This window comes from Gopherus flavomarginatus, chromosome 12 (genome assembly GCF_025201925.1).
Source record: "Gopherus flavomarginatus isolate rGopFla2 chromosome 12, rGopFla2.mat.asm, whole genome shotgun sequence".
In the NCBI taxonomy this organism is placed as follows: domain Eukaryota; kingdom Metazoa; phylum Chordata; order Testudines; family Testudinidae; genus Gopherus; species Gopherus flavomarginatus.
The window spans coordinates 8,852,140-8,876,248 of NC_066628.1; the positions used below are offsets into that span (position 1 = coordinate 8,852,140).

Sequence of the window (24,109 nt, forward strand, 5' to 3'; positions counted from 1 at the left end):
GCCCAGATTCACCGACTCCGTGGCTCAAGGCAACCCCCCCCATGTCTGCCTCCTACCCCAAGGAATCTCAACTACAGCTCCCCCATGTGGCCACTGAGTGCTGGTCCCCATCCAGAGCCTGGATATCAGCAGCAAAGCTCCAGCCAGCCTGGTTCAGGATGTCTTGGTGCTCTGCCCACTTAGGGTTGGCTCCAGGGTGAAAATTTTTCCTGGGGGAATGCGGGTTTCAGCACCACTCACTGACTGACACGCATGCTGTGCTCAGCCCAAGCTACAATGGATCCCTCCAGGGTTAGGGGTCCAGCAGAGAGGGGTAGGGGGCAGTTGATTCAGTAGCTGTTGTGGCCAGAGGGATCTGGGTCCTGCTCAGAGAGAGGAGGCTGGGCTCCATCTCTCTCTGTTTTCCAGCCTAGGTCACAAGCTCCTGTCTCCTCCATCGGGATCTGGGAGCCCGAACCGCACAGCTGCTGCTCCCCAAGCAGGGTCTGTGCTGGGGAGAGACCTTCAGCAAAGCTCCCTCTTTGCCCAGCTCAGCTGGAGATGTTCACTAGGCCAGAGCAAGAGACTGACTCGGCAGCCCAGAGTTTGGGGCACCTGCCTGGGAGTGCCCCATCCCCTTTCCCAAGGACTCTGTAATGACACCCAATGTTCAGCAGGAAAGACTGAGGGAGCCCGACATTGGATGATCCCATGGCCCAGTGGTGAGAGCACTCTCCTTTAAGTAATATTTAATCGGGGCATTTTTAGTAAAAGTCATGGATAGGTCACGAGCAATAAACAAAAATTCATGGAAGCCCATGACCTGTCCATGACTTTTACTATAAATACTCATGATGACTAAACCTCTGCTCCTGGGGCCCCGCTACTCTGGGGGGGCCCTGCTCCAGCAGTGAGGGCAGATGGGCCCCAGTGGCCCGCTGCTCAAAGGACCCCAAAGACCACTCTTCTGATGGTCTCTGGGGTTGCCCCATGGCCGCTGCTCTGGCCGCTCCTGGGATCGCTACTGATGCTTGGACGCTCTCAGGGCATGGGAATGTTGTACATTCAAGCAAAATTTATGTCCAAAAATATGTCAGAGGCTCCTGAGTTTCATGGAATCCTTGGCTCAGGCATGGCAGGATGTTGTAAATAAGAGGGAGTTGGACAGTGGTGGCTTGCTGACTTTTCACGGCTAGGGTACTGGTTGAGAGAAGGGGGCTTTCCTGACCAGCGCAGAATATGAATCATATTGGGATACCTCAGGATGAAGTGCCCAAGTTCCCCGTAGGCATACGTCTGTGGCTCACTGCTGGTTCTTTACTATGACAGTACGACAGGGTTGAAGCTGGGCAGCCAGTGCGGGTTGAAAATTGGACTTTCTAGTCAGCAATCAGCCAGGTGATCCACGGTGATGCACAGCTTGGCTACAGCCACTGGGTCGGATGAGGGCTCTACCTGGCATCGGAAATAGGAATGTTCTGCTGCTTCATTCCATCTGGTGCCAGCTGCTAAGGGTTGGAATTCTACAGCGCACCTGGTAACAGGGCTAGTCCCCTGGTGTAAGTCCCGAAGTGTGGTCTCAGCAGAATGGGTGCAATTTGGGTCATTGAAGACAGCCACCACGTCTCAGCTGAATTCCTCAAGATGCCCAGCAAGGGGCTGGAAGTTCTAGGGCAGGAAACACCCAGACTAGGGTTTCCCCCACTAATAGGCTGATAATGAACCCCACTTGGGCCTGGTCACTGGGAAATGAACAGGGTCGTAGTATGAACAGGAGCCCGTATTGATTCAGGAAGCCGTGAAATTTTCTACAGCCAATCAGGTCTCCGATCTTTCTCTCTTGGGTGGTTGTGTCTAATGGTCAGAACCATGGGGATGGCCAGGCCGGGAGGGTAGAGTGAAATCAAGCTGGAGACAAGAATCAGGACCACAGGGCACCCGGTGTCATCATCAAGAGCAGAGCCGTAAGCATGAAAAGGAGTCAATTTATGAATTTGCCAGGGTGCCAGATAGATTTCAAAGCTGAAACCTAACAAACTAGGCCTAGATATAATAGAATCCAACATAATCCCTTGTATTAAGTCCTGGGAACATTAGCTTACTAGTTTTAATGATGGGGCCTTTTCAGGTCCACTTTTAAGTTGAACTGTGTTTCTCACATCAGGACACATGCCTATCCTCAACCAAACAACAATTTATTAATTCACCCAGAGTCACATCAATATACAATCAGCAGTTCGCCACCAAAGTGCAGACACAATCAAAGTGCTAGGTGTATACAACACACACAATACAGTCTTGCAAGCAATTCTCACAGGCTAACATTGAGGCTCAGCAGTTCTATCAAGGAACAAAGTACCAAGATTTCTGATTACATTGACTTGTGACCATCAATTCTAAATTCCTAACACATTTATCACACTTCCCAGGGTGCACTTGTCTGCAAGGCACTTTGAAGAATGTGGTTAGTACAGTTTGACTGGACTGGTCTGAAAGAGACAAGTTTAGAGTATTAAAAACAATTGCTAAAAGCAGTTCTTTTCAATCTGTCAGGCCAATTTGCTTGGGCTTACAAAGAAGTTAAAATATGGTTACTTGATGTCTCATTAGAGAGCACAGACTCAGCAAGATAACTCACAGTAATTTATATGAAAGAACAGAAGGTGAAATACAATCCTTGAAATGAAATCTCACCACTTCTTATCCATATAATCCTGGGCTGGGGGAAGAGTTCTTTCCACATGTCTGGTCCGGGAGTGAGTCGTTCTTAGGATTTTCACTTTCTTGTTGGGTTCAGTCAACTCTCTTCAGCATGTGGCGACTTCAGTTTATATACCGTAATTTCAGGGCTTATAGAAAAGGGCCACACACACATTCCTATCGGACTCAGGTCAAGTAAGCACTTAGGTTTTCCCTTTGCTGCTTCTATTGGTATCCAGTAGGTGGCGTCAGTGTATCACAAATTTCTTCAGTCCTTTTTTTTTTTTTATCAGAGGCTTTATACATTTGATTCATTACAAGGATTGTATTTCATCATTAGCCCCTTCTATCGATTGCGACACCCCCTTTTAACCAATTTCTCTTAATATCCCAAAGTGATACCCTGGTTTATATCTTTTTACATTTCTTCTTCCTTGAGCCAGACAATTCTCAGAGTGCAACATTTACAATGAAACCCAACAGAACCTTTATACTCTTCTAAATTTAGAGGACATGCTCCATACATTCTTTGATTGTACATAAGCATTTCACCTTATTTAGGACATACAACAGAACAAGAGACATTTTCCACCTACAGAAGGCTGTAGATCTGAGTCACAATCACAACGCAAACACGTGTGGATTTTAATTTGGGATGAAAGATGACGCACAGTATATTTGATTTACAAGGAAAACAATGTATAGTTTACACTTTGGGGCGAAAACATTTTGCAAAGGCAAGCAGGGTGTAACCATAGTTTGGTAACTTAGAGTTCTTTTTAGCTAGGCTGGGAGGGAGAAAGAGGTATATACATAAGCAAATAATGAGATATTCTTGCCTAGCTGATTAACAGTACTCTGATTTAGACATTTCAGTTTCTATTCTTGGGGAGAGGAAATCCCAACCTTGGCTGATCTACGGGTTCTTAGACAAGGTGTGTCATATAATATGAACCATTTTTTTGTTGTCTTTACTTCTTAGGTGGATCCTATTTTGGGATAAACAGAGGTGGCCTTTTCTATTTTTCTGAGGGCCAGAAAGAACCAGTAACTATTAATCATTCAAAGGCATATCTGTTCCCTACATCCATCACAGAGCCAAGGGTGAAAGGCAGGGATCAAAAGCTGAAAGCCAGAGTCAATGAGTGAGCCGGAAGCATATTCAGGAAGCAGAGCCAAGGGTTGCAAAGATGGAGAAGGACAGGAACTGAAGCAGGCAGCTGGGCCCAAGAGCAGACTGGTGAGAAGCAGAAAGCAAGAAGCAGGACCAAATGCAGCTGCAAGCGTGGAACGCATTGAGCTTCCAGCGAGCCCCAGCTGCTGCTGGGTCAGGTAGTAGCTAGTTCCACCCCTTCATCAATCAGGAAGTGCAATCAATCAGGCACACCCTACCAGATGCCCAGTGAGCTGCTGGGAGACGGACCCTGCTGCAGCATAATGACAGATTTCAGAGTAGTAGCCATGTTAGTCTGTATCAGCAAAAAGAACAGGAGTACTTGTGGCACCTTAGAGACTAACAAATTTATTTGAGCATAAGCTTTCGTGGGCTAAAACCTACTTCATTGGATGCATGCAGTGGAAAATACACTTCACCTTCAGCCCCCAACAAAAACCTCTCCAGCGCATCATCAAGGATCTACAGCCTATCCTGAAGGGTGATCTATCACTCTCACAGGTCTTGGGAGACAGGCCATTCCTTGCTTACAGACAGCCCCCAACCTGAAGCAAATACTCACCAGCAACCACACCACACAACAAAAACACTAACCCAGGAATCTATCTGTGCAACAAAGCCCCTTGCCAATTCTGTCCACATATCTATTCAAGAGACACCATCATAGGACCTAATCACATCAGCCAAGCCATCAGGGGCTTGTTCAACTGCACATTTACCAATGTGCTATGTACATTGCCCAAACTGGACAGTCTCTACGCAAAAGAATAAATGACACAAATCAGACGTCAAGAATTGTAACATTCAAAAACCAGTTGGAGAACACATCAATCTCCCTGGTCACTTGATTACAGACCTAAAAGTCGCAATATTACAACAAAAAAACTTCAAAAACAGACTCCAATGGCAAACTGCTGAATTGGAATTAATTTGCCAACTGGACACCATTAAATTAGGCTTGAATAAAGACTGGGAGTGGATGGGTCATTACACAAAGTAAAACTATTTCCCCATGTTTATTCCCCCCCCCACACACACACACTGCTCCTCACACCTTCTTGTCAACTGCTGGAGATGGACCATTTTGATTACCACTACAAAAAGGTTCCCCCCCTCCCCTGCTGGTAATAGCTCACCTTAACAGATTACTCTTGTTATAATGCAGTGGTCCCCAACACGGTGCCCGTGGGCGCCATGGCACCCACCGGGGCATTTATGCGCGCCCGCCTAGTGCCCAGCAGAGGAGAGAAGCCGTGGCCTCACATCTGATGGGGACAGAGAACTCAGGCTGCGGGCGCGGTGTTCTCTGTTCCTGGCAGGCGTGGGGCACGCCTAGTGCCCAGCAGGGGAGAGAAGCTGTGGCTCCGCGCCTGCCGGGGACAGACAACTCTGGGGCTGCAGGCGTTGGTGTTCTTGGTTCCTGGCAGGCGCGGGGCCGCGGCTTCTCTCCGGCTTAAGCCGTGGTCCTGCACCTGCCTGGGACCAAGAACACTGGAGCCCACTTGGCAAAAAAAGAACCACCAATCCGCTCTGGGACCGAGACAAAGCAAATGTCAGAGTCGGAGGGAAACACTGGGAAAGTTCTGAGTCACTCAAACGCAGGGACCGAGGGCCAGAGCCCAGCTGGTGTAAATTGGCGTACATCCCTTGAAGTCAACAGAGCCTGGGGATCTGGCCCCTCCAGATAGTCGAGAAGGCATTTAGCGCTGCTCTGACACACCCATACGCCCCACATGCTTCATCAGTAGAATGTTCTCTGCTGACCTTGTTCCAGCATCACGCTTGGTGCCTGCTAAGGCACCATGGGGCAGCTCTCCTGGATGCAAATTGTGCTTTAAATCCCATCCCAACATTGCACGTGTCTGTCTGAGGGCTTCCGGTAGGTTGACAGCATGTTCGCAAGTCTCGATCGATTCTCCCATTTGACAGGTGGCAAAGTGACTCACCCAAGTGGCAAATCCAGGAACAGATGTCCTGAATCCCAGCCCGTTCCTGCTCTAACCATTAGACATGCTGCTTTCGACAGGAACACAAGAATGTATTATTGTTGCTGGGGCAGGCAATGTCACAGCAAGACTCTATGCAGCTGGCGGTGCTCGGACAGGTCTCTCTGTGTCAGTCAGCACCCACTGAATTCATATGGATAGAGACAGGGTCGGCAGGCCCCCAACCTGAGTCTTTTACCACTTTGCCATATCATCTGTTGGTGAATGCAGAGCCGAATTCAAGCCAGGCATGAGCTGCAGTTTGTCGAGGAAGCTAGCCGACCTGACTACCCTGCGCTCCTCTGGGCCCATTTATAGATAATGAACGGTCCTGTGATGTTACAGGGGGTTACTGTTGTCTACATGAGAGTAGCACCTAGGGACTGTGCCTGAGATCATGGCCCCCCGGTGCCAGGCACTGTACATATACATGGAGAGATTGTCCCGTCCCGGAAGCATTTCCCATCTAAATCAGAGGTGGCCCCTCCCCTACTGCTCCCCTCCCCCGCAGCCTCAGCTCACTGCCCTGCCAGTGCTCTGGATGGCGGGGCTGCGAGCTCCTACTGGGCAGTGCGGCTGTGAGATCTGCTGGCCTGCCTTGGTGCTCTAGATTGCGCGGCGGCGTGGCTGGCTCCGGCCGGACGGCATGGCTGCCAGTCCTGGTGCTCTGAGTGGCATGGTAAGGAGGTGGGGAGGGGTAGGGTTGGATAAGGGGCAGGAGGTCCTGGGGGGCAGTCAGGGGCCAGGGGCTTAAGCTGGGGAGAAGTCGCGGCCCTACGCCTGCTGAGGACAGAGAACTCCGGGGCTGCGGGTGCCGGTGTTCTCTGTCCTTGCGGCTTGTCTCCGGCTTCTCTCTGGATTCATATATTATGTAATATTAAATATGATGTTTTTCATATTATTTAATGTACAAATACAAAATAAGCCTTGAAAAAATTGTTGGCGCCCGCCACACTCTTCTGAAAACATGAACGTGCTACTGGCCACAGAAAGGTTGGGGACCACTGTTATAATGTGTATGGTAACACCCATTGTTTCATATTCTCTGTGTGTATATCTATATATTATCTATATAGATAGATATATAGATAGATATCTCCTACTGTATTTTCCACTGCATGCATCCGATGAAGTGGGTTTTAGCCCACGAAAGCTTATGCTCAAATAAATTTGTTAGTCTCTAAGGTGCCACAAGTACTCCTGGTCTTCTACCTGCTGCAGCAGGATCCCAGACAGTCTGTGCTGCTACTGTAGGGAAAGACCAGGTGTGTGGGATTTTTCCGAGCTTGGGTGCTCTTTTATCACACTGTTGGAGAAGTGAGATTTTAATGTTAGCGAGGGGCAATTCTAATTGTGCTCCTAATGAGCAATTGGCTAGGAACCCTGGAACCGCATCCACTCTCCGCTCAGTGACTTTCAACTCTTCTACAGGCTCGAATCTGTCATTTCTTTTTCTTGTTTTCACGCGTTTTAGGTACTAATTTTATTAAAAGTCTTTTTAAAAGTCTTTTCTTGTGGGAATTCTTTGATGTATAAAAATGTGAGAGCTCCCACTGAATCTTTTCTACCATTGAAGTGTTTCTAGAGTGTCTCACCCTTGTGGATTCTCCGATGTTTGGTGAGGTAGGAGCTGTTATTGAAGCTTTTCCCGCAGTCCAAACATTTATGGGTTTTCTCTCCCTTGTGGATTGTCTGATGTGTGATAAGGTGTGATCTCTGAATGAATCTTTTCCCACAGTTGAGGCATGTATGAGGTTTCTCTCCCGTATGGATTCTCTGATGTCTAATAAGGGCTGATCTCTGACTAAATCTTTTCCCGCAGTCCAAACATATATGGGGTTTCTCTCCCGTATGGATTCGCTGATGCGTAATAAGGGCTGATCTCCGAACAAAACTTTTCCCACATTCGAGGCACTTATAATGTCTCTCTCCCGTGTGGGTTCTCTGATGCATAATAAGGTGTGAGCTCTGATTGAAAGTTTTCCCACACTCAAGACATTTATAGGGTCTCTCTCCTGTGTGAATTCGCAGATGCTTAGTAAGGTGTGAGCTGTGACTGAAGCTTTTGCCACAGTCCAAGCATTTATGAGGTCTCTCGCCTGTGTGGATTCTCTGATGAATAATAAGTTGTGATCTCACATTGAAGCTTTTCCCACAGTCGAGGCACTGATAGGGTTTATTTCCCGTGTGGGTTCTCAGATGTGTGATAAGACTAGAGCTCTGATTGAAACTTTTCCCACACTCAAGACATTTATAGGGTCTCTCTCCCGTGTGCACTCTCTGATGCGTAATAAGGTAGGAGCTGTGATTGAAACATTTCCCGCAATCCAAGCAAATATGCGGTTTCCCTCCCGTGTGGTTTCGCTGATGTTTAATAAGGTTTGATCTCACGTTGAATCCTTTCCCGCACTCAAGGCATTTATAAGGTCTCTCTCCTGTGTGCAACCTCTGGTGTGTAATAAGATGTGAGCTCTGAGTGAAGGTTTTCCCACAGTCCAGGCATTTATAAGGTCGTTCCCCTGTGTGCATTCTTCTGTGTTTAATAAGGTCTGAGTTCTTACTGAAGGTTTTCCCACAGTCCAAGCATTTATAGGGTTTCTCGCTGGAGTGGTTTCTCCAACATGTAACAAGGTTTCTACTCACACTGAATCTTTTCCTATTCTCTAGGCGTTTATAGGGTTTCTCTTCCTGGTGATATGTTTGTGGGGCTGTGGTTTCCTTGGGATCTTTGCATCCTCCCCCATATTGAATGGATTCATCCACCCAAAAAATGAAGTAGTTTCTCAGCTGGCTCTCAGACCTGCACCGATTTCCCCAGGCTTTGCCCTGTTCCAAGCACTGGGAAAAATTCCCTTCAGCTCTTCTCAAAAACGTCTCCTGCAGTTTCACTTGCTCAGGACCTTCCTGCTGCTGAATTTCCTCCTTGTTCTTACTCACTGTCATATCACCTGCTGGGAGAGAGAGAATCCAGAGAGGAGTCACTGCCTGTGCCGGGGAGAAAGGACAGAAAGGGGAATAGCACCGAGGGAAAACACAACACAGTGACTGTTGAGGAGATGGAGACATTGGATACAGGCTCCACATCCCACCCCAACACTCCCAGGGAAGTGAAGTCAGGGAGGAAATTCCTGACAGCTAACAGGATGGCTTGGAAGCCATGACTGACATTTGTCTTGATGCTACGACACCTGCTGACTGCAGCCCTGACCTGGGTGAGATGGGAAAGAACAGAGAGCTCTCACTCACAGCACATTTTGGGAGTCCCAGCTTTTTCCTTCACTCGCCGGATGTTTCTGGGTCAGTTTTCTTGACTCCTCACCTGTGCGGGTGCTTCTCGGGCTCTCCCCTTCTTCTGTGGCCTGGAGATCCGGGACCCACGGTTCTTCCCCTCGTTCCAGTTGGGCGATCAGGTCAGGTTTGGGAATGGGAAATCCTGCTCAGGGGGTGAAATCAAACATGATCAGGATGCAAGGAGTATTGGTAGAGCATCTGTCACAAAGGGCATTCCCTGATTTTAACCTGGCCCTGCGCTGTGCTGGAGCGGGGGAGTGGAATGTGGAATCTGAACAAAGGGGGACATGGTCATTGAGCCTCTTTGGGAGAGGCAGACATATGGGGAGGTGGGGGGAATTGACTCTCACTAAGAGTTCCCAGGATCTGTGCGCTCTGGGGGACTTGCTGACGTGCACACAGCTCTGCTGTTTTAAACCCCTGCCTATTTCCAAATCTGCAGAGCCCAGAGCCCTCCCCATGGATGGCGCTAGTCCCAGGAAGGGAGGAGAACCAGGATTCTGTGTGTGAGTGAGAAGTAATACAGGCAGGACAATACACGGCTTCTGCCCCCTTGAAAGCTGGAGAGATAGGATGAAGTAGCATATCCATTAGAGTGCAACGTGTAATTTACCTGCCTCATGGGCAGCTGGTGAATATGTGCATGCAATACAAGCAGCTCACTGCCCTTACAGACAAAGCACAGCGTGTGGAGGCTAGAGCGCCTTAACTGGAGGAGCAAAGGGAGATAGAGAGGTACAAAGAGAAGACTTTTAGGGACACTGTAAAGCAGTCCCACCTCCAGTCCAACAGGCCCTGTGCTGTTGAGGAAGATGAAAGTCTTGGGGCTTTAAAGCATCATGCTGGAACTGAGGGAAACAATCCCACAGTTGGGACTCACCTTGCAGATGATGTCAGGATATCCTCAGACACTGAGGATACCGATGGATGGGTGACCCCAGTTATTAGGAAGAGACAGGTAATAGTAATGGGGAGTTTGAATATTAGAAACATAGATGGGTTTGTGACAACTAGGAGAACCGCATGGTGCATTGCCCACTACATGCAAAGGTAGTAGTTCTCACAAGACATCTAGAGAGCCTTACAAGTAGTGCTGGGGAGAAGCTGATGGTCGTGGTACATGTAGGTATCAATGACACAAGGAAAGATAGGACAGTGTTCCTGGAGGCCAAAGTTAGTCTGCTAGGTAAGGGATTAAAGTCCAGGACCTCCATGATAGTATTCTCTGAAATGCTTCCAGTTACACGCACAAGGCCAGGAAGACAGGCAGAACTGCAGGGTCTTGTAAAAGTTACTGGTAGCCCCCCTTAACAGCTTACAAGCAGCCAGTAGGGGAAAGCAGAAGCCTCACGTACACAGTAACCTGAACTTTTGAACTATCTTTTCTCTTCTGCCTCAAAGCAGAGAAAACTTGCTTCAAACCAGTTTTTACTAACCAGATAACAAAAGTGCGGGGTTTGACACCTACCAATCAAGTGTTAACACACAAGGGTCTTTGTCTAAAAGTGCATAAAAGGCTTTTAAAATTTGTATGAAATAGAGTCTTTTGTACCAAGGTACAGGGCTCTCTTTTCTTCTGCAAAATAAAGCATCTTTTCCTTATCCCTGTCAGGCTGTTATTGGCTCTCAGCTAGGCAGACCTGATATTTCGGTAACAGTTTCTGGAGACCCAGATGGGACTCTCCTAGCTCGGACATCAGACTCTTGATGGCTGCGGTGAACTAGGAGCGGCGCCACTGGGTTGCTTAACCCCTCTTCCTCATTTCACCGTGGCCCCTGGGGTTCGTGCTCCAATAAGGTGAGCCCTAATAGGATAAGAAAACACTATCTGGTTCTGTTCTGTTTTGGTTAACCGGTTACTGTTTTTCTGCTGTATACATTTGGGCGTTAGGTGTGTAGGCGGAACTAAACCTCTCGTTCATAATTCCTCAGGGTGGAAGCCACAGCGTGCAATGAAGCTCTGAGGTCGAATTGGGACCCTTCTGCCCCATCCCCTGTAGTGGTCAGTGTAATAGAAGTAAAAAATTCTGAATTAGACCATAATTCCCTCTGCTCTCTGTGTAATTCTCTGTTTGAGCGTCAGGAGACAGACGGGTGGGTCTCTGGGTAAACCCTCTAAAGATAGCCCTTTGGATTATATGTTAAGTAAATGGCCCCTGCCCGGTGTTCAAAAAGGGATGTCAAAGAAGCGCTTTTTACAATTTTGCACCCAGGATTGGCCAGCCCTGGGAACTGCATGGCCCGAGTTTGGCTCCTTTGATATTCCGACTCATTTAACCCCTTTGCGCCTGATATTGGAGAATCAGGCGCCAGGTCAAATGGACTATTGGTTTTTGTGGGACGATGAGGCTCAACGTCGCTTGAAGAAGGTACAAATCCAGTCCCTTCGACTTTTATGAGAGACTTTGTAAAGCATTTTGTACTTATACTAACATAGACCCCAAGGCTGCAGACACACAGTCCACGGTCAGACTCATTTTTATCTCTCAGTCAGCCCTGGACATTAATAAGCGGTTGCTGCAGCTCGAGGGCGCGGACGGAAAATCCCTGGAGGAACTGGTAAGCGTGGCCCCCGTGTGTATCATACAAAAAATAAAGTACAAGAGACCAAACAGGTGAGGATGCTAACAGCCCTTGTAAATGCTGGGAGTAAGAGACAAGGAGGGAGGCGGAGACCCCCCAAGTGGCAACTGAAAGAGGATCAAGGGGGGCCCCCAAGCTGCGCTAATGAAATATGTCAATACTGTAAGCAGCTTGGTCACTGGAAAAGAGAGTGCCCAAAACGACGTACCGGACGACAGCCCCAACCTCAACATCAGATGGCTGTGGAAAGAACAGACGCTGTCAATAGTAAGAAATAATGGCGACCTGGGGGTCCACTTGTTACCTATTCAAATGACTTTACCACTTATATATGTTCCTCCACAGACCCCCAGGTCCATTTAACTTTGGAAGGAACCACTTATTCTTGTCTTTTGGACTCAGAGGCTGCCCTTTCCACTGTTACTGCTAAGCCAAAAAAAAAAAAAAACTTTACAAATAAAAGCATTCCGGTAATGAATATAGGCGGAAAGCCATTTGAGTGTCCTGTATTGCAGGAGGCTACTGTAGAAATCTCTGGTGTCTCAGCCTCCCATGCATTTTTGCTAGCTCCTAATTCCCCAGTTAACCTTCTGGGCAGAGACCTGCTGTGTAAATTACGTGCTTAAATTTTCTTTTCAGATAATAAAATCATTCTTTGGTTGCCTCAGAATCGACTCGCCCAGCTATGTGCCGCATTAACCCAGGCTACCGAGGAACCGATTCTGCCTGCGGGCCCGATGAACCTGCCTGAACAACTCAGACAAGAGATATATGCCTCCCTGTGGGGCACTTCAAAGGCAGACTTGGGCACTCTCCGGATAGAACCGGTACAAATAACCCTGAAGCCAGACATTGACATTCCTCGAATTCATCAGTATCCCATCCCCCGAGAAGCTCTGTTGGGCCTCTGGAATCTTATCAACACATTCCTACGGTTGGGAGTGTTGGTTCGCATTAAGTCCCCCTTCAACATCCCCATCCTGCCTGTTAGAAAACCTGACCTGGATCCAAAGGGAAAACCGGTATACTGATTTGTCCAGGACTTACGTGCAGTAAATAAAGTCGTTCAGGCTAGACACAATGTGGTACCTAACCCTCATACAATCCTGACTGCCATTCCAGCAGGTACTGCTCGTTATTCAGTAATAAATCTGTATAATGCCTTTTTCAGTATTCCTCTAGATCGAGACAGCTGGAATATCTTCCAATTTACATGGACGGACCCAGAGACTGGGAAAGCAGAACAACTGACCTGGACTCGGCTACCACAGGGATATGTTGAGTCCCCAACTATTTTCTCCTCCATCCTGGCACGTAATTTGGCTGATATCAACTTACAGGGTGGGCCTACGTATCTTTTGTATGTGGATGATGTCCTGGTTTGTTCCTCAAATCTGGTAACATGTGAAACAGATACTATTTGCCTGCTAATCTTCTAAGCTTCAGTTTGCTAAAAGTAAGGTCACCTATCTTGCTCATGTGCTCACTCCGGGGCATCGGGCGTTATCCAGCCTCCGTATCCAGTCAATCCTCAATATTCCCTGACCAGAGACAAAACGCAAAATGCAGGGATTTTTAGGCCTTGCAGGATTTTGCCGTTCTTGGATTCCAGGCTTTGGAGAAATGGCAAAACCCCTTTTTGCACAGATCACTCATGATGCTGAGGAACCCTTACATTGGGACTCTGGGGCTATAAAAGCCTTCCAGGAAATTAAAACAGCTTTGGTCTCAGCCCCAGCCCTCGGACTCCCCAGTTATCGAAAGCCTTTTGTTCTCTATGTCCATAGGCAGCTAGGGGTGGCCTCTGGTGTCCTTACACAGATCTTTGGGCCTAAGAAATGACCTGTGGCTTATTATTCCCCAAAATTGGATGCTGTAGCACAAGGCTTTCCTGGCTGCCTCCAAGCAGTGGTCACTGCTGGTCTCCTGGTACCCCAAGCAAAAAAATTACTTTGAGACATCCGATGACCCTACGGACCCCACAGGCAGCCCAACAGCTGTTGGTTCAAAAAGGCACTTAGCATTTAACCAGTCAAAAACTAACACACTTGGAAGTTTCTTTGTTATCTAGAACCAACTTAAAAATTAAACACTGCCATACCTTAAACCCTGCTACCCTGTTGCCTTTCCTGAACAGCAAACATGAGCCCTCACATGATTGCCTTCAAGTAGTACAATATCAAGAAAAACCTCGTCCAGATCTCTCAGATGTGCCCATTCCAAATGCTGACCTGGAGCTGTACACAGATGGCTCTGCACAAGTTGTGGAAGGCCAACGGGTATCTGGATTTGCAGTAACTACTCAGTTTAATGTATTACAGTCTGCTCCCTTGGGACCCTCCACCTCAGCCCAGGCAGCAAAATTGGTAGCCCTCACCCGAGCATGTGAGCTGGCAGCAGGTGAGTCGGTGAACATATATACTGACTCGAAATATGCCTTTGGTGTTTGTCACGCCACAGGCCAACTGCGGGCAGAACGCGGGTTTATCACCTCCAATGGTACTAAGGTTACACATGGGCCCTTAATTCTAAAACTATTGGAAGCCATTCATTTGCCATCTCAGGTTGCTATCATCCATGTACGGGCCCATCAGAAAGGGAATAATCCCACCGTTTGTGGCAACCAACTGGCCGATTCAGCTTCAAAAACGGCTTCCCTACAGCCCTATGTTGCCCACCAGATGGCACTCACGCTCTCTCTCCCACCAACTCCAGTCCTGGTCCCTTTTACCCCTGAGCCATTAGAAGTTAAACATTGGGAAAGTATGGGGGCCACCAAAACGCCACAGGGGGAGTGGCAACTACCAAATGAAAAAAAAGCGTTACCCCGAGCTGCTTTGCGGCCTGTCCTACTTAAACTACACCAGGAAACCCATGGTGGGGCAGAGGCTATGGCAGCTGCTGTAAACAGACTATGGTATGCCCCTGAAGTGTTCCAAAAAGCTAAAAAAGCCCTTGCTACCTGCAACATCTGTGCAAAGTTCAATCCAAGGAGGGAACCTAAAGGCCCCTCCGGAGCCAGGTTATGGGCATACATGCCCTTTGAACAACTCCAGATTAACTATTCAAAAATGCCTAAGTGTCAAGGCTACAAATACCTTCTTGTAATTGTGTGCCAACTAACTGGTTGGGTTCAGGCATTCCCGACTAGACAAGCAACTGCCTTGGAAGTGGGGAAAACCCTATTAAACCATGTTATTCCTAGGTTTAGCCCTCCTAGGTTTATTGACTCCAACCAAGGAACTCATTTCAGTGGCCAGGTTATTCAGGCCCTTGCAAACGTCCTAGGTATTACCTGGCTTTTACACACCCCTTAAAAACCACCATCTTCAAAACAAGTAAAAAAAATAAATCAAACTCTAAAACTTAAACTCTCTAAACTGTGCGTTCAGACTGGGTTAAAATGGCTTCAGGAAGACCCGATATTTCGATAACAGTTTCAATGCATGGACGAGACGATGGAGTAGGAAGGAGATATTTAGGTTTATTAGGAACCAGAGAACTTTTGGTGGCAGGAGGAAACTCTACAGGAGGGATGGGCTCCCACTAAACCAAAATGAAACTAGACTGCTGGCATGTCAAATTAAAAAATGTGTAGAGGGGTTTTTAAACTAAGGTCAGGTGCGAGCCTTGGATTGGGTGAAGACATCCCTTAGAGATGAATTTATTAAAGGGGTAGCTCTATATCCTAGTATCGAGGCTAGGGAAGGAGTTGGTAAAGTACAGGGGAAAGCTGGAGAGGAACAGTTACACAAAAGGGCGTCCCATTGACACAGAACACGTGAAGGCAAGCCTATTGAGAAAATGGACAAGTGCTTGTATACAAATGCTAGAAATCTACAAATACTAAGATGGCTGAATTTGAGGGCATGGGTTAAATGAGCTTATTGATATAACAGGCATTGCAGAATCTTGGTGGAATGAGGATAATCAATGGGACACAGTAATACCAGGGTGCAAAATATACAGCCATGACAGAGTAGGTCACGCTGGTGGGGCAGTGGTGCTATTATATGATAAATTAAAAAAACAGAGTCAAATAGGGTGAAAAACTAAAATGAATCAAATTGTAAATTATGGATAGGAATTCCATGCTTGAATATTAAGAGTATAGCAGTAGGAATATGCTGTTGACCTCATGACCAGGATAGTGACAGTGATTGTGGTATGCTAAGGGAGGTCAGAGAGGCTATAACAGTAGACAATGTAAAAATAATGGGTGATTTCATCTATCCTCAGGTAAATGTCACCATGATTCAGAGATAAAATTTCTAGACACCATAAATTACTGCTTCTTGGAGCAGCTAGTCCTTGAACCCACCAGGGGAGAAGCAATTCTTGATTTAGTCCTAAGTGGAGGACAGGATCTGGTCCAAGAGGTAACTCAAGCTGAACCATTCAGTAAAAATGACCTGTAATTTATTAAATTTAATATCCTTGTAGGCGGGAAAACCCCCAAAAGTCTAACTTCAGTACCGGGCAAACTAGTTGAAACTACATAAAGAACACAATTATCAGATCCACAGATGAACACAATATATTAGGAAAGAGTCAACACATCTTTTGTAAAGGGAAATCACGCCTCACCGATCTATTAGAATTCTTTGAGGGAGTCAACAAGCATGCGGACCCGCCATAATAACATTTAACTTTAACAAGGGAAACCACACAAGAATGAGGATGCTAATTAGACAGAAATTAAAAAGAGCAGTCCCCAGGGTAAAATGCCTGCAGACAACAGGGAGACTACTTAAAATCACCATAACAGAGGCTCAGACCAAGTGTCTACCCCAAATCAAAACAGACAGTGGGAGGACCAAAAGAATGCCACCCTGGCTAAACAGCAGAGTAACAGAGGCCATTAGAGGCAAAAAAGCATCCTTTCAAATTTGGGACTCCTAGTAAGGATAACAGGAAGGAGCGCAAACTCTGGTAAGTTAATTCTAAAAGTAAAATATGGCAGGCCAAGAAAGAATTTGAGAAACAACTTGCTAAAGACGCAAAAATTAACAGTGATTTTGTTTTTAAGGACATCTGAAGGAGGAAGACTGCCAAACAGGCAGTGGGGCCACTAGGTGACAAAGACTCAAGGAAAACAAGGCCATTGTAGGGAAGCTAAATACATTCTTTGCATCGGTCTTCACTGTAGAGGATGTGTGGGAGACACCCACGTCAGAGTTATTCTTTTGGGGGGACATCTTTGAAGTCCATATTTATCCCAGAAGACGGTTTAGACCAAACTGATAAATTAAACAGTAATAAGGAACCAGGCTCAGGTGGTATTCGCCCAAGAGCTCTGAAGGAACTAAAATATGAAATTGCAGAGCTACTGATTGCAGCATGTAACCTCAGTCTCTGTACCAGAAGAAAGCTATGCAATGTCATTTGCAAGGACTCCATAGGTGATCCTAGCAATTACAGGCAGGTAAGTCTAACTTCAGTATTGGGCAAATTGATTGAAAACTATAGTAAAGAACAGAATCATCTGACACATAGATGAACACGATATGTTGGGGAAGAGTCAACACAGCTTTTGTAAAGGGAAATAATGCATCACTAATCTATTAGAATTCTTTGAGGGAGTCAACAAGCATGTGGACAAGGGCGATCCAGTTGACACAGTGTACTTGGTCTTTCAGAAACCCTTTAATAAAGTTCCTTACTGAGGCTATTAAGGAAACTGAGGCCTGGTCTACATTGGGTGGGGGGGTGGCAGAATTGATCTAAGATACGCAACTTCAGCTACAAGAATAGCGTAGCTGAAGTCGATGTATCTTAGATCAAATTAAAATTACTTACTTCATGTCCTCGCGGCGCTGGATCAACGGCCGCGGCTGCCCCATTGATTTTGCTTCTGCCTCTCGCACTGCTGGAGTTCAGCAGTTGACACTACGCACGATAAATCAATCCCCAATAGATCAATCACTACCCGCCGATCCAGCGGGTAGTGTAGACGTACCCTAAGAGTCATGCAATAAGAGAGAAGGTCTGCTCATGGATCAGTCACTCGTTGAAAGATAGGAAACCAAAGGTCACAATAAATGGTCAGTTTTCACAAAGGAGAGAGGTGAATAGCGGGGCCCACAAAGAATCTGTACTGGGACCTCTGTTATTCAACAGATTCATTAATGATCTGGGCAAAGGGATGAACAGTGAAGTGACAAAATTTGCAAATGATACAAAATTGTTCAAGACAGATGAGTCTAAAGCAGACTGTGAGGAGTTACAGAAGGATCTCACTGAACCATGAGACTAGGCACCAAAATGGCTGATGAAATTCAAGGTTTATAAGTGCAAAGTAGTGCACACTGAATATGTATAGTTAGGATTATTTTCTTCAGTGTATGTTCTAAATTAGCTGTTTCCACTCAAGAAAGAGATCTTGGAATCACCGTGGATAGTTCTCTGAAAACTTCTGCTCAATCTGCAGCAGTAGTAAAAGAGTCTAACAGTATGTTAGGAACTATTAGAAAAGTAATGCTGGAATGCTGTGCCCAGTTCTGGTCCCTCCACCTCAAAAAAGGTATAGTGAGGAACTGGAAAAGGTTCAGAGAAGGGCAACAAAGATAATCAAGGGTATGGAATGGCTTCCATATGAGGGGAGACTAAACAGATTAGGGCTCTTTAGTTTCAAAAAAAGATGACTAAGGGGGGATCTGACAGAGGTCTATACAATTATGAGTGGTGTGCAAAAACTGAATAGAGAAATGTTATTTACCCTTTTATACAACACAAAACCAGGGGATACCCGATTAAAATAATAGGCAGTAGGATTAATACATACAAGAGGAAGTTCTTTCTTCACCAATGCAGAGTTAGCCTGTGGAACTCATTGTTGATGGATGTTGTGATGTCCAAAAGTATAACTGGGTTAAAAAACAAACTGGAAAACTTCACGGAGAATAGGTCCAGCTAGGGCTATTAGCCAAGATGGTCAGGGATGCAACCCCATGCTTGGAGTGATGGCGAACATCTGGCTAACAAAAGCCATGAGTGGAAGACAAGTGTGGGTCACTCCATAATTGCCCTGTTCTGAACACACCCCATGAACCTCTGGTACTGGCCACTGTCAGAGACAGGATACAGTGCTAGATGGACTGTAGTCTGACCCAGTATGCAACTGTTATGCTCTGACATTTCTATCCCACTAGAGGGGGTATGAAGATGAAAGTCTCTCTCATGCTGCAGCTGTGGACTCTAGGACCTAGTCCTCCCAATCCAACTGACCAGGGAAGAACCTGACCAGATTCAGACACACAGACCCCATAGCTTCCAATAACCAAGGGGACGAGAATCCCTTACCCAGTGAAGTCACCATCTTGTAGTTCTCCTGCATGACGTCCCTGTAGAGGGCTCTCTGAGCAGGGTCCAGCAGAGCCCCCTGCCCCTGGGTGAAATAAACAGCCACCTCCTCGAAGGTCACCGGCATCTGAAACAACAAGAGTCCCCCACTCAGCACCTGCTGCCCCAGCCACAATCCCACTAGTCACACAGGAGGAAGGATAAATAAATGGAAGCTCTGGGGGGTGACAGAGTAGTAGAGTCTCACCCTCACCCTGCTCAGAACAGCCAGGAGGCTTCGGGGGGTGGGAGAAGGTGAGAGATCCTTGTCCCCCTAGGGGAAGGAGCAGGGCAGGGTCTTCTCATTTCCCACATACCTGCCAGCCACAGGCTGATCCGGGAAGCAGAGCTCTGAGCCGGGGACAGGGACAGGAATCCCAACAGCTTCCCTGTGTATTTCACAGCAGCCTCTGGACAGTGGGTTCAGGCTCCAGCACTGGGAGTCTGGTCAGTTTTCCCAGCCCTGCCCAGGGGGGTGTTTCCTGTTTCAGAAATGGGGGAATGTTTCTTCCCCACCGGCGACAATGGGCCTGTTCAGAAAATCAGGCTCCAAGTTGAACGTGTCCCAGCTGGTTTGTCACATGCTGGCCCCTCCCCTTCTACAGCAAACCCCCCTGCAGCTCCCTGAAAATTCCCTACCTGTGCTGGCTCCATCACAGACATTTCCCTTCCCTGTCCTCTGGAAGACGGGACGATCTGGAGCGACAAGTGGACGTGATTCCTCAGCCTGTCAGGGCGAGAGGGACGATGGGGGAGGTTTCAGAAGGGGCTTGAGTCTATTTCACAGCCCGATTCCCCCCAGGCTCTCTCCCTGCAGACAGATGCTCTGGACTCCGCCATACTGGGAAAACCCTCAGTCACTTTATTACAACACAGACCCGGCCCCTCCCACCAGCACTGAACCCCCTGAGACACTTTTAAACCATCCCAGGGACAGAGTCACCAAGACAAATACTAGAAAAGAGTAGAATCAAAGGAGCCACTCTGGGGGATTCACCCTGACATTGGCCCCGAGGGAAGTGCATCACCACAGCAGTGCGGGGACTCAGCCAGGGCAGGACCTGGCTTCTCCTTTGTCAGCTCCTCCCCTTGTTCACAGGAGAGTCAGTCTGCCCCGGGGGATGCAGGGAATGAGGCTTGGAGACTCTCTTCTGGCTTCTTGCTCTGGCTGCCCCTTTCAGTCTCTGCACTCTCCCTTTCTGTCTCATTCCCTCTGCCTGGGAGAACTGGTTACTGCTCCATTTACACGGGTGTTTGCGCTCCAGTAGTCAGATCGGCTACTACACAGCTATGTCTGTGTCACTGAGGGCAGCAGCTCTGGGACCCGCAGGCACAGGGGGAGCCCCTCCCCCTTCGGTACAAACTCTCCAGCAGGTCCCTGAACGAGGCCATTTGTGCAGAGTCACTGTCCTGCCCGGCCCCAGCCCTTTCCCCCAGGTCTCTCCATCCCCTTCAGGTCTTCAGCTCTGGGGCTGGTGTGGGCAGAGCCCAAGGCTGCCCCAGGGGCTGGTTCCAGCCACTGGCGAAAGTGTCCACCCAGGCTGCGCATAGATGGGGACTTTACTGAAGGTCTGTCCCCAGCACAGCCCCAGCTGGGGAGCAGCCATTTCACACTCTGGGCTCTCAGGCAGAGGACGCAGCAGTATCTGACCCAGGCAGCTCAATTCAAGGGCTCTAATATCAGGAGCAGAGAGAGACACATACCAGCCTCCTCTGCTCCCTTGGGAATAATCAGAGCCCTCTGGCGGCAGCAGCTAATGACTGAGCCTCGCTGTGCTACCTCTGCAGCCCCCAGGGAGAGGCATACAGAGGCTGATCTCATCATCATGCTCACCCCCGCCAGAGCCAGCAGTGACTCCGGTCTGACACTGGTGTGGCTGATATCTGAATCCTGCCCGGAAATCAGACCAGCCCCCAACACTCATATCTTGACTTTAGCAAAGCTTTTGATATGATCTCTCACAGTATTCTTGCCAGCAAGTTAAAGAAGTATGGATTGGATGAATGGACTATAAGGTGGATAGAAAACTGGCTAGATTGTTGGGCTCAGTGGGTAGAGATCAACAGCTTGATTTCTAGTTGGCAGCCGGTATCAAGCAGAGTGCTCCAGGGGTCAGTCCTGGGCCGGTTTTGTTCAACATCTTTATCAATGATCTGGATGATGGGATGAATTGCACCCTGAGCAAGTCTGCAGATGACATTAAGCTGGCGGGGGGAGGTTGATATGCTGGAGGGTAGAGATAGGGTCCAGAGTGACCTAGACAAATTGGAGGATTGGGCCAAAAGAAATCTGATGAGGTTCAACAAGCACAAGTGCAGAGTCCTGCACTTAGAGAGGAAGAATCCCATGCACCACTACAGGCTGAGGACCGACCGGCTAAGCAGCAGTTCTGCAGAAAAGGACCTAGGAGTTACAGTGGATGAGAGGCTGGATATGAGTCAGCAGTGTGCCCTTGTTGCCAAGAAGGCTAATGGCATATTGGGCTGCATTAGTAGAAACATTGCCAGCAGACTGAAGGAAGTGATTATTCCCCTCTATTCAGCACTGGTGAGGCCACATCTGGAGTATTGCATCCAGTTTTGGTCCCCCCACTACAGAAAGGATGTGGACAAAATGGAAAAAGTCCAGTAGAGAGCACCGAAAATTATTAGGGGGCTGGGGCACATGATTTACGAGGAGAGGCTGAGGGAACTGGGATTATTTAGTCTACAGAAGAGAAGAGAGAAGGGGAGATTTGATAGCAGCTTTCAACTACCTGAAGGGAGGTTCCAAAGAGAATGGAGCTCGGCTGTTCTCAGTGGTGGCACATGACAGAACAAGGAGCAATGGTCTCAAGGAGCAGTGGGGGAGGTCTAAGTTGGATATTAAGAAACACAATTTCACTAGGAGGGCGGTAAAGCACTGGAATGGCTTCCCTAGGGAGGTGGTGGAATCTCCATCATTAGAGGTTTTTAAGGTCAGGCTTGACAAAGCCCTGGGTGGGATGATTTAGTTGGTGTTGGTCCTGCTGTCATCAGGGGGTTGGACTAGATGACCTCCTGAGGTCTCTTCCAACTCTGATATTCTATGATTCTGTGATTCTTCTAGGCTTCTATGACACAGACCCCAAAATCATGAGTGTGTCTCAAAAAAATGAAATAAAATAAATTGGGGGGGGGCATGGGGTGTGGATATTTGCTTAGTAGATTTTGAGCCCTTAGGTGGAAGCCTCCACCTACCTCCAAAACATCGACTAGTTGCACTAAAGGAATTCCCCTCTGGCCGCTGGGTGGGGCAGCCCCTAACCCTCTCCTGCCCCATGGGGTGGGGGAGCTGCCCTTGTATCTCCCTCTTTCCTTCTCTCCCTCCCCCAGCCAGTTTGCTCTTGCTATCTCCCCCCAGCCTTCCCTCCCCACGCCCCCACTTTCCTTCGCAGCGCCCCCCACTCAGTTTCCTTCTATTGTAGCCCTGTTCCCATCCGCCCCATAAGTTTCCCCCGATTGCCCTGCATCGCCCCATCCTCTCTTCAGCGCCCCCCCACACCATCCCATCCTACCACCTAAAATCCCCCCTTATCCCCCGCTCCTCTTCAGCCCCCTACCGGTTCCCCACCCTGTTACTGTCCCACCCCCAGCACGGCCCGGGCTGGCTCCCCCCGCCCCGCACACACCGGGGCTGGCGGCAGCTTTCCCGGGCCCCGGGCGGGAATCGCAGCCAGCTCCGCTGGGAGCAGCCCGGGGCCAAACCTCCCCCTGCAGCCCGGGGGTGCCGGGGGGGGCGGGTCTCTCTCACCTTCCCTCCGAGCGGGGCCCCCCGGGGCAGGGGCCGGGCCGGGCTGGGGGCTCTGCCCTGGGAGAGGCTCCTGGGGAGCAGCGGGAAGGGCCCTGCTGGAGATTCCCCTCTCCCGGCTGCAGCCAGGGCTCCGGGCTCCCAGCACCAGCCGCCGGGGCTCGGGGATCTCGCCAGGAGCCTGGGAGCCAGAGTCACCGCAGCGGCTGCGAGTCACTTCCTGCAGCCTGGACTGACCCCAGCGATCGCTCCCAGCCGCTCCTGGGTCCTAGCGATAAACCCATCGCTCTGCAGCCCCCTGCCCCAGACACTTGCCATCAAGGGCTCCATACAGAGGCAGCTTCTCTCAGCATTTAAGGGAGCATTGTGCATAGAAGTCAATGTGCCCATGGATGGACAGACAGGAGAGGATTCCAGGGAGGGGAAGATGGGACATATGTGGGGAGACGCTGGCTTGTTACCTGGTGCGTGGGGGTCTCAGTCCTTGCCACTCACTCAGTGTCACCCTGGTGCCCCACCTGTTTCGTGGGGGAGCACCTAGGTCACACCTGAGTGAGCAGTGGGGCAGCCAGCACTGCTCCTCCTCACCACTGCAGTGTGCAGCAGCCTCCACATCCACACACAAATTGAGGCCTAGATTGCCAGTGCCTTAAGCTGGGCCTGACCTCACTTGATCCCTCCAGGGTTGGGGTTTTGGAGAGGAGAGGAATTGACTCATTAGCTGTGCCCAGCCGAGGCGGGGCCTTTCGCTGGGCCAGGGAGGGAGAGAACAACTCTGTAGTCCAAGGGGCACCTGCCTGGGAGGGTCCTCTCTCCTTCTTTAATGACTCATCCAAAGTGCCATGGGAGGACACATTCAGGAAGCCCCCCACCAGAAGATCCCATGGCCCAGTGGTGAGAGCACTCTCCTAAGAGCTGTGGGGGACCATGATCAAATCCCTTCTGCAGTGGGGGGTGGAATTGAAGCTAAGCTTTTGCACAGCGGAGCGACTGCTCGAACTCCTGGGCTGAATGTTTAAAGAAGGAATCCCCCATGCACACTCCTCTCCTCTGGCTACATGGAGCAAGGCACCTGTCTAACTCATTTGCTCCCACAAGGAAAGAGCTTAGGAACCTGCCTTCCTTCCCAGCTGTGCATTCACAATCAGACATAGGTGCTGTGATGCTACTCAGCAGAGCCATATCTAGTGATTTTTGCGCCAGAGGCAAGGGACAGGGGCGGCACATTTGGCTCTTCCGCGGTGGGTTCTTCTCAGAGGGTTCCTCTCCCTTGCCGATGACCAGTGG

At 48.7% G+C, this 24,109-nt stretch overlaps 1 protein-coding gene across 4 annotated transcripts; it reads right to left on the reverse strand.

Annotated features, from left to right (window-relative positions):
• Window positions 1-2,153: 2,153 nt before the first annotated feature.
• On the reverse strand, window positions 2,154-23,040 carry LOC127033289 (zinc finger protein 501-like). 4 transcript variants are annotated; one of them, XM_050921237.1, is made up of 5 exons: window positions 22,826-23,040; window positions 19,693-19,780; window positions 19,015-19,141; window positions 9,158-9,271; window positions 2,154-8,786 (listed from the first exon to the last, which is right to left on the reverse strand). In XM_050921237.1, exons 2-5 carry the CDS (start codon window positions 19,714-19,716, stop codon window positions 7,420-7,422), a joined length of 1,632 nt encoding a protein of 543 aa, XP_050777194.1. In that variant the 5' UTR covers window positions 19,717-19,780; window positions 22,826-23,040; the 3' UTR covers window positions 2,154-7,419. The 4 variants fall into 4 exon arrangements, with proteins under 4 accessions (XP_050777194.1, XP_050777193.1, XP_050777197.1 ...); XM_050921236.1 differs by having other exon boundaries at window positions 2,154-8,789; XM_050921240.1 differs by lacking the exons at window positions 19,015-19,141; window positions 19,693-19,780; window positions 22,826-23,040 and having other exon boundaries at window positions 9,085-9,176.
• Window positions 23,041-24,109: the final 1,069 nt, after the last annotated feature.

Bases quoted from the DNA above. Each gene is read 5' to 3' on its own strand.
- LOC127033289 (XM_050921236.1), bottom strand. From the start codon at position 19,716: ATGTCTGTGATGGAGCCAGCACAG. The intron at 9,272-19,014 runs GTAAGGGATTCT...CCCCCTGAGCAG, and splicing joins CAAGATGGTGACTTCACTGG to GATTTCCCATTCCCAAACCT. The intron at 8,790-9,157 runs GTGAGGAGTCAA...TCTCTCTCCCAG, and splicing joins CCCGAGAAGCACCCGCACAG to CAGGTGATATGACAGTGAGT.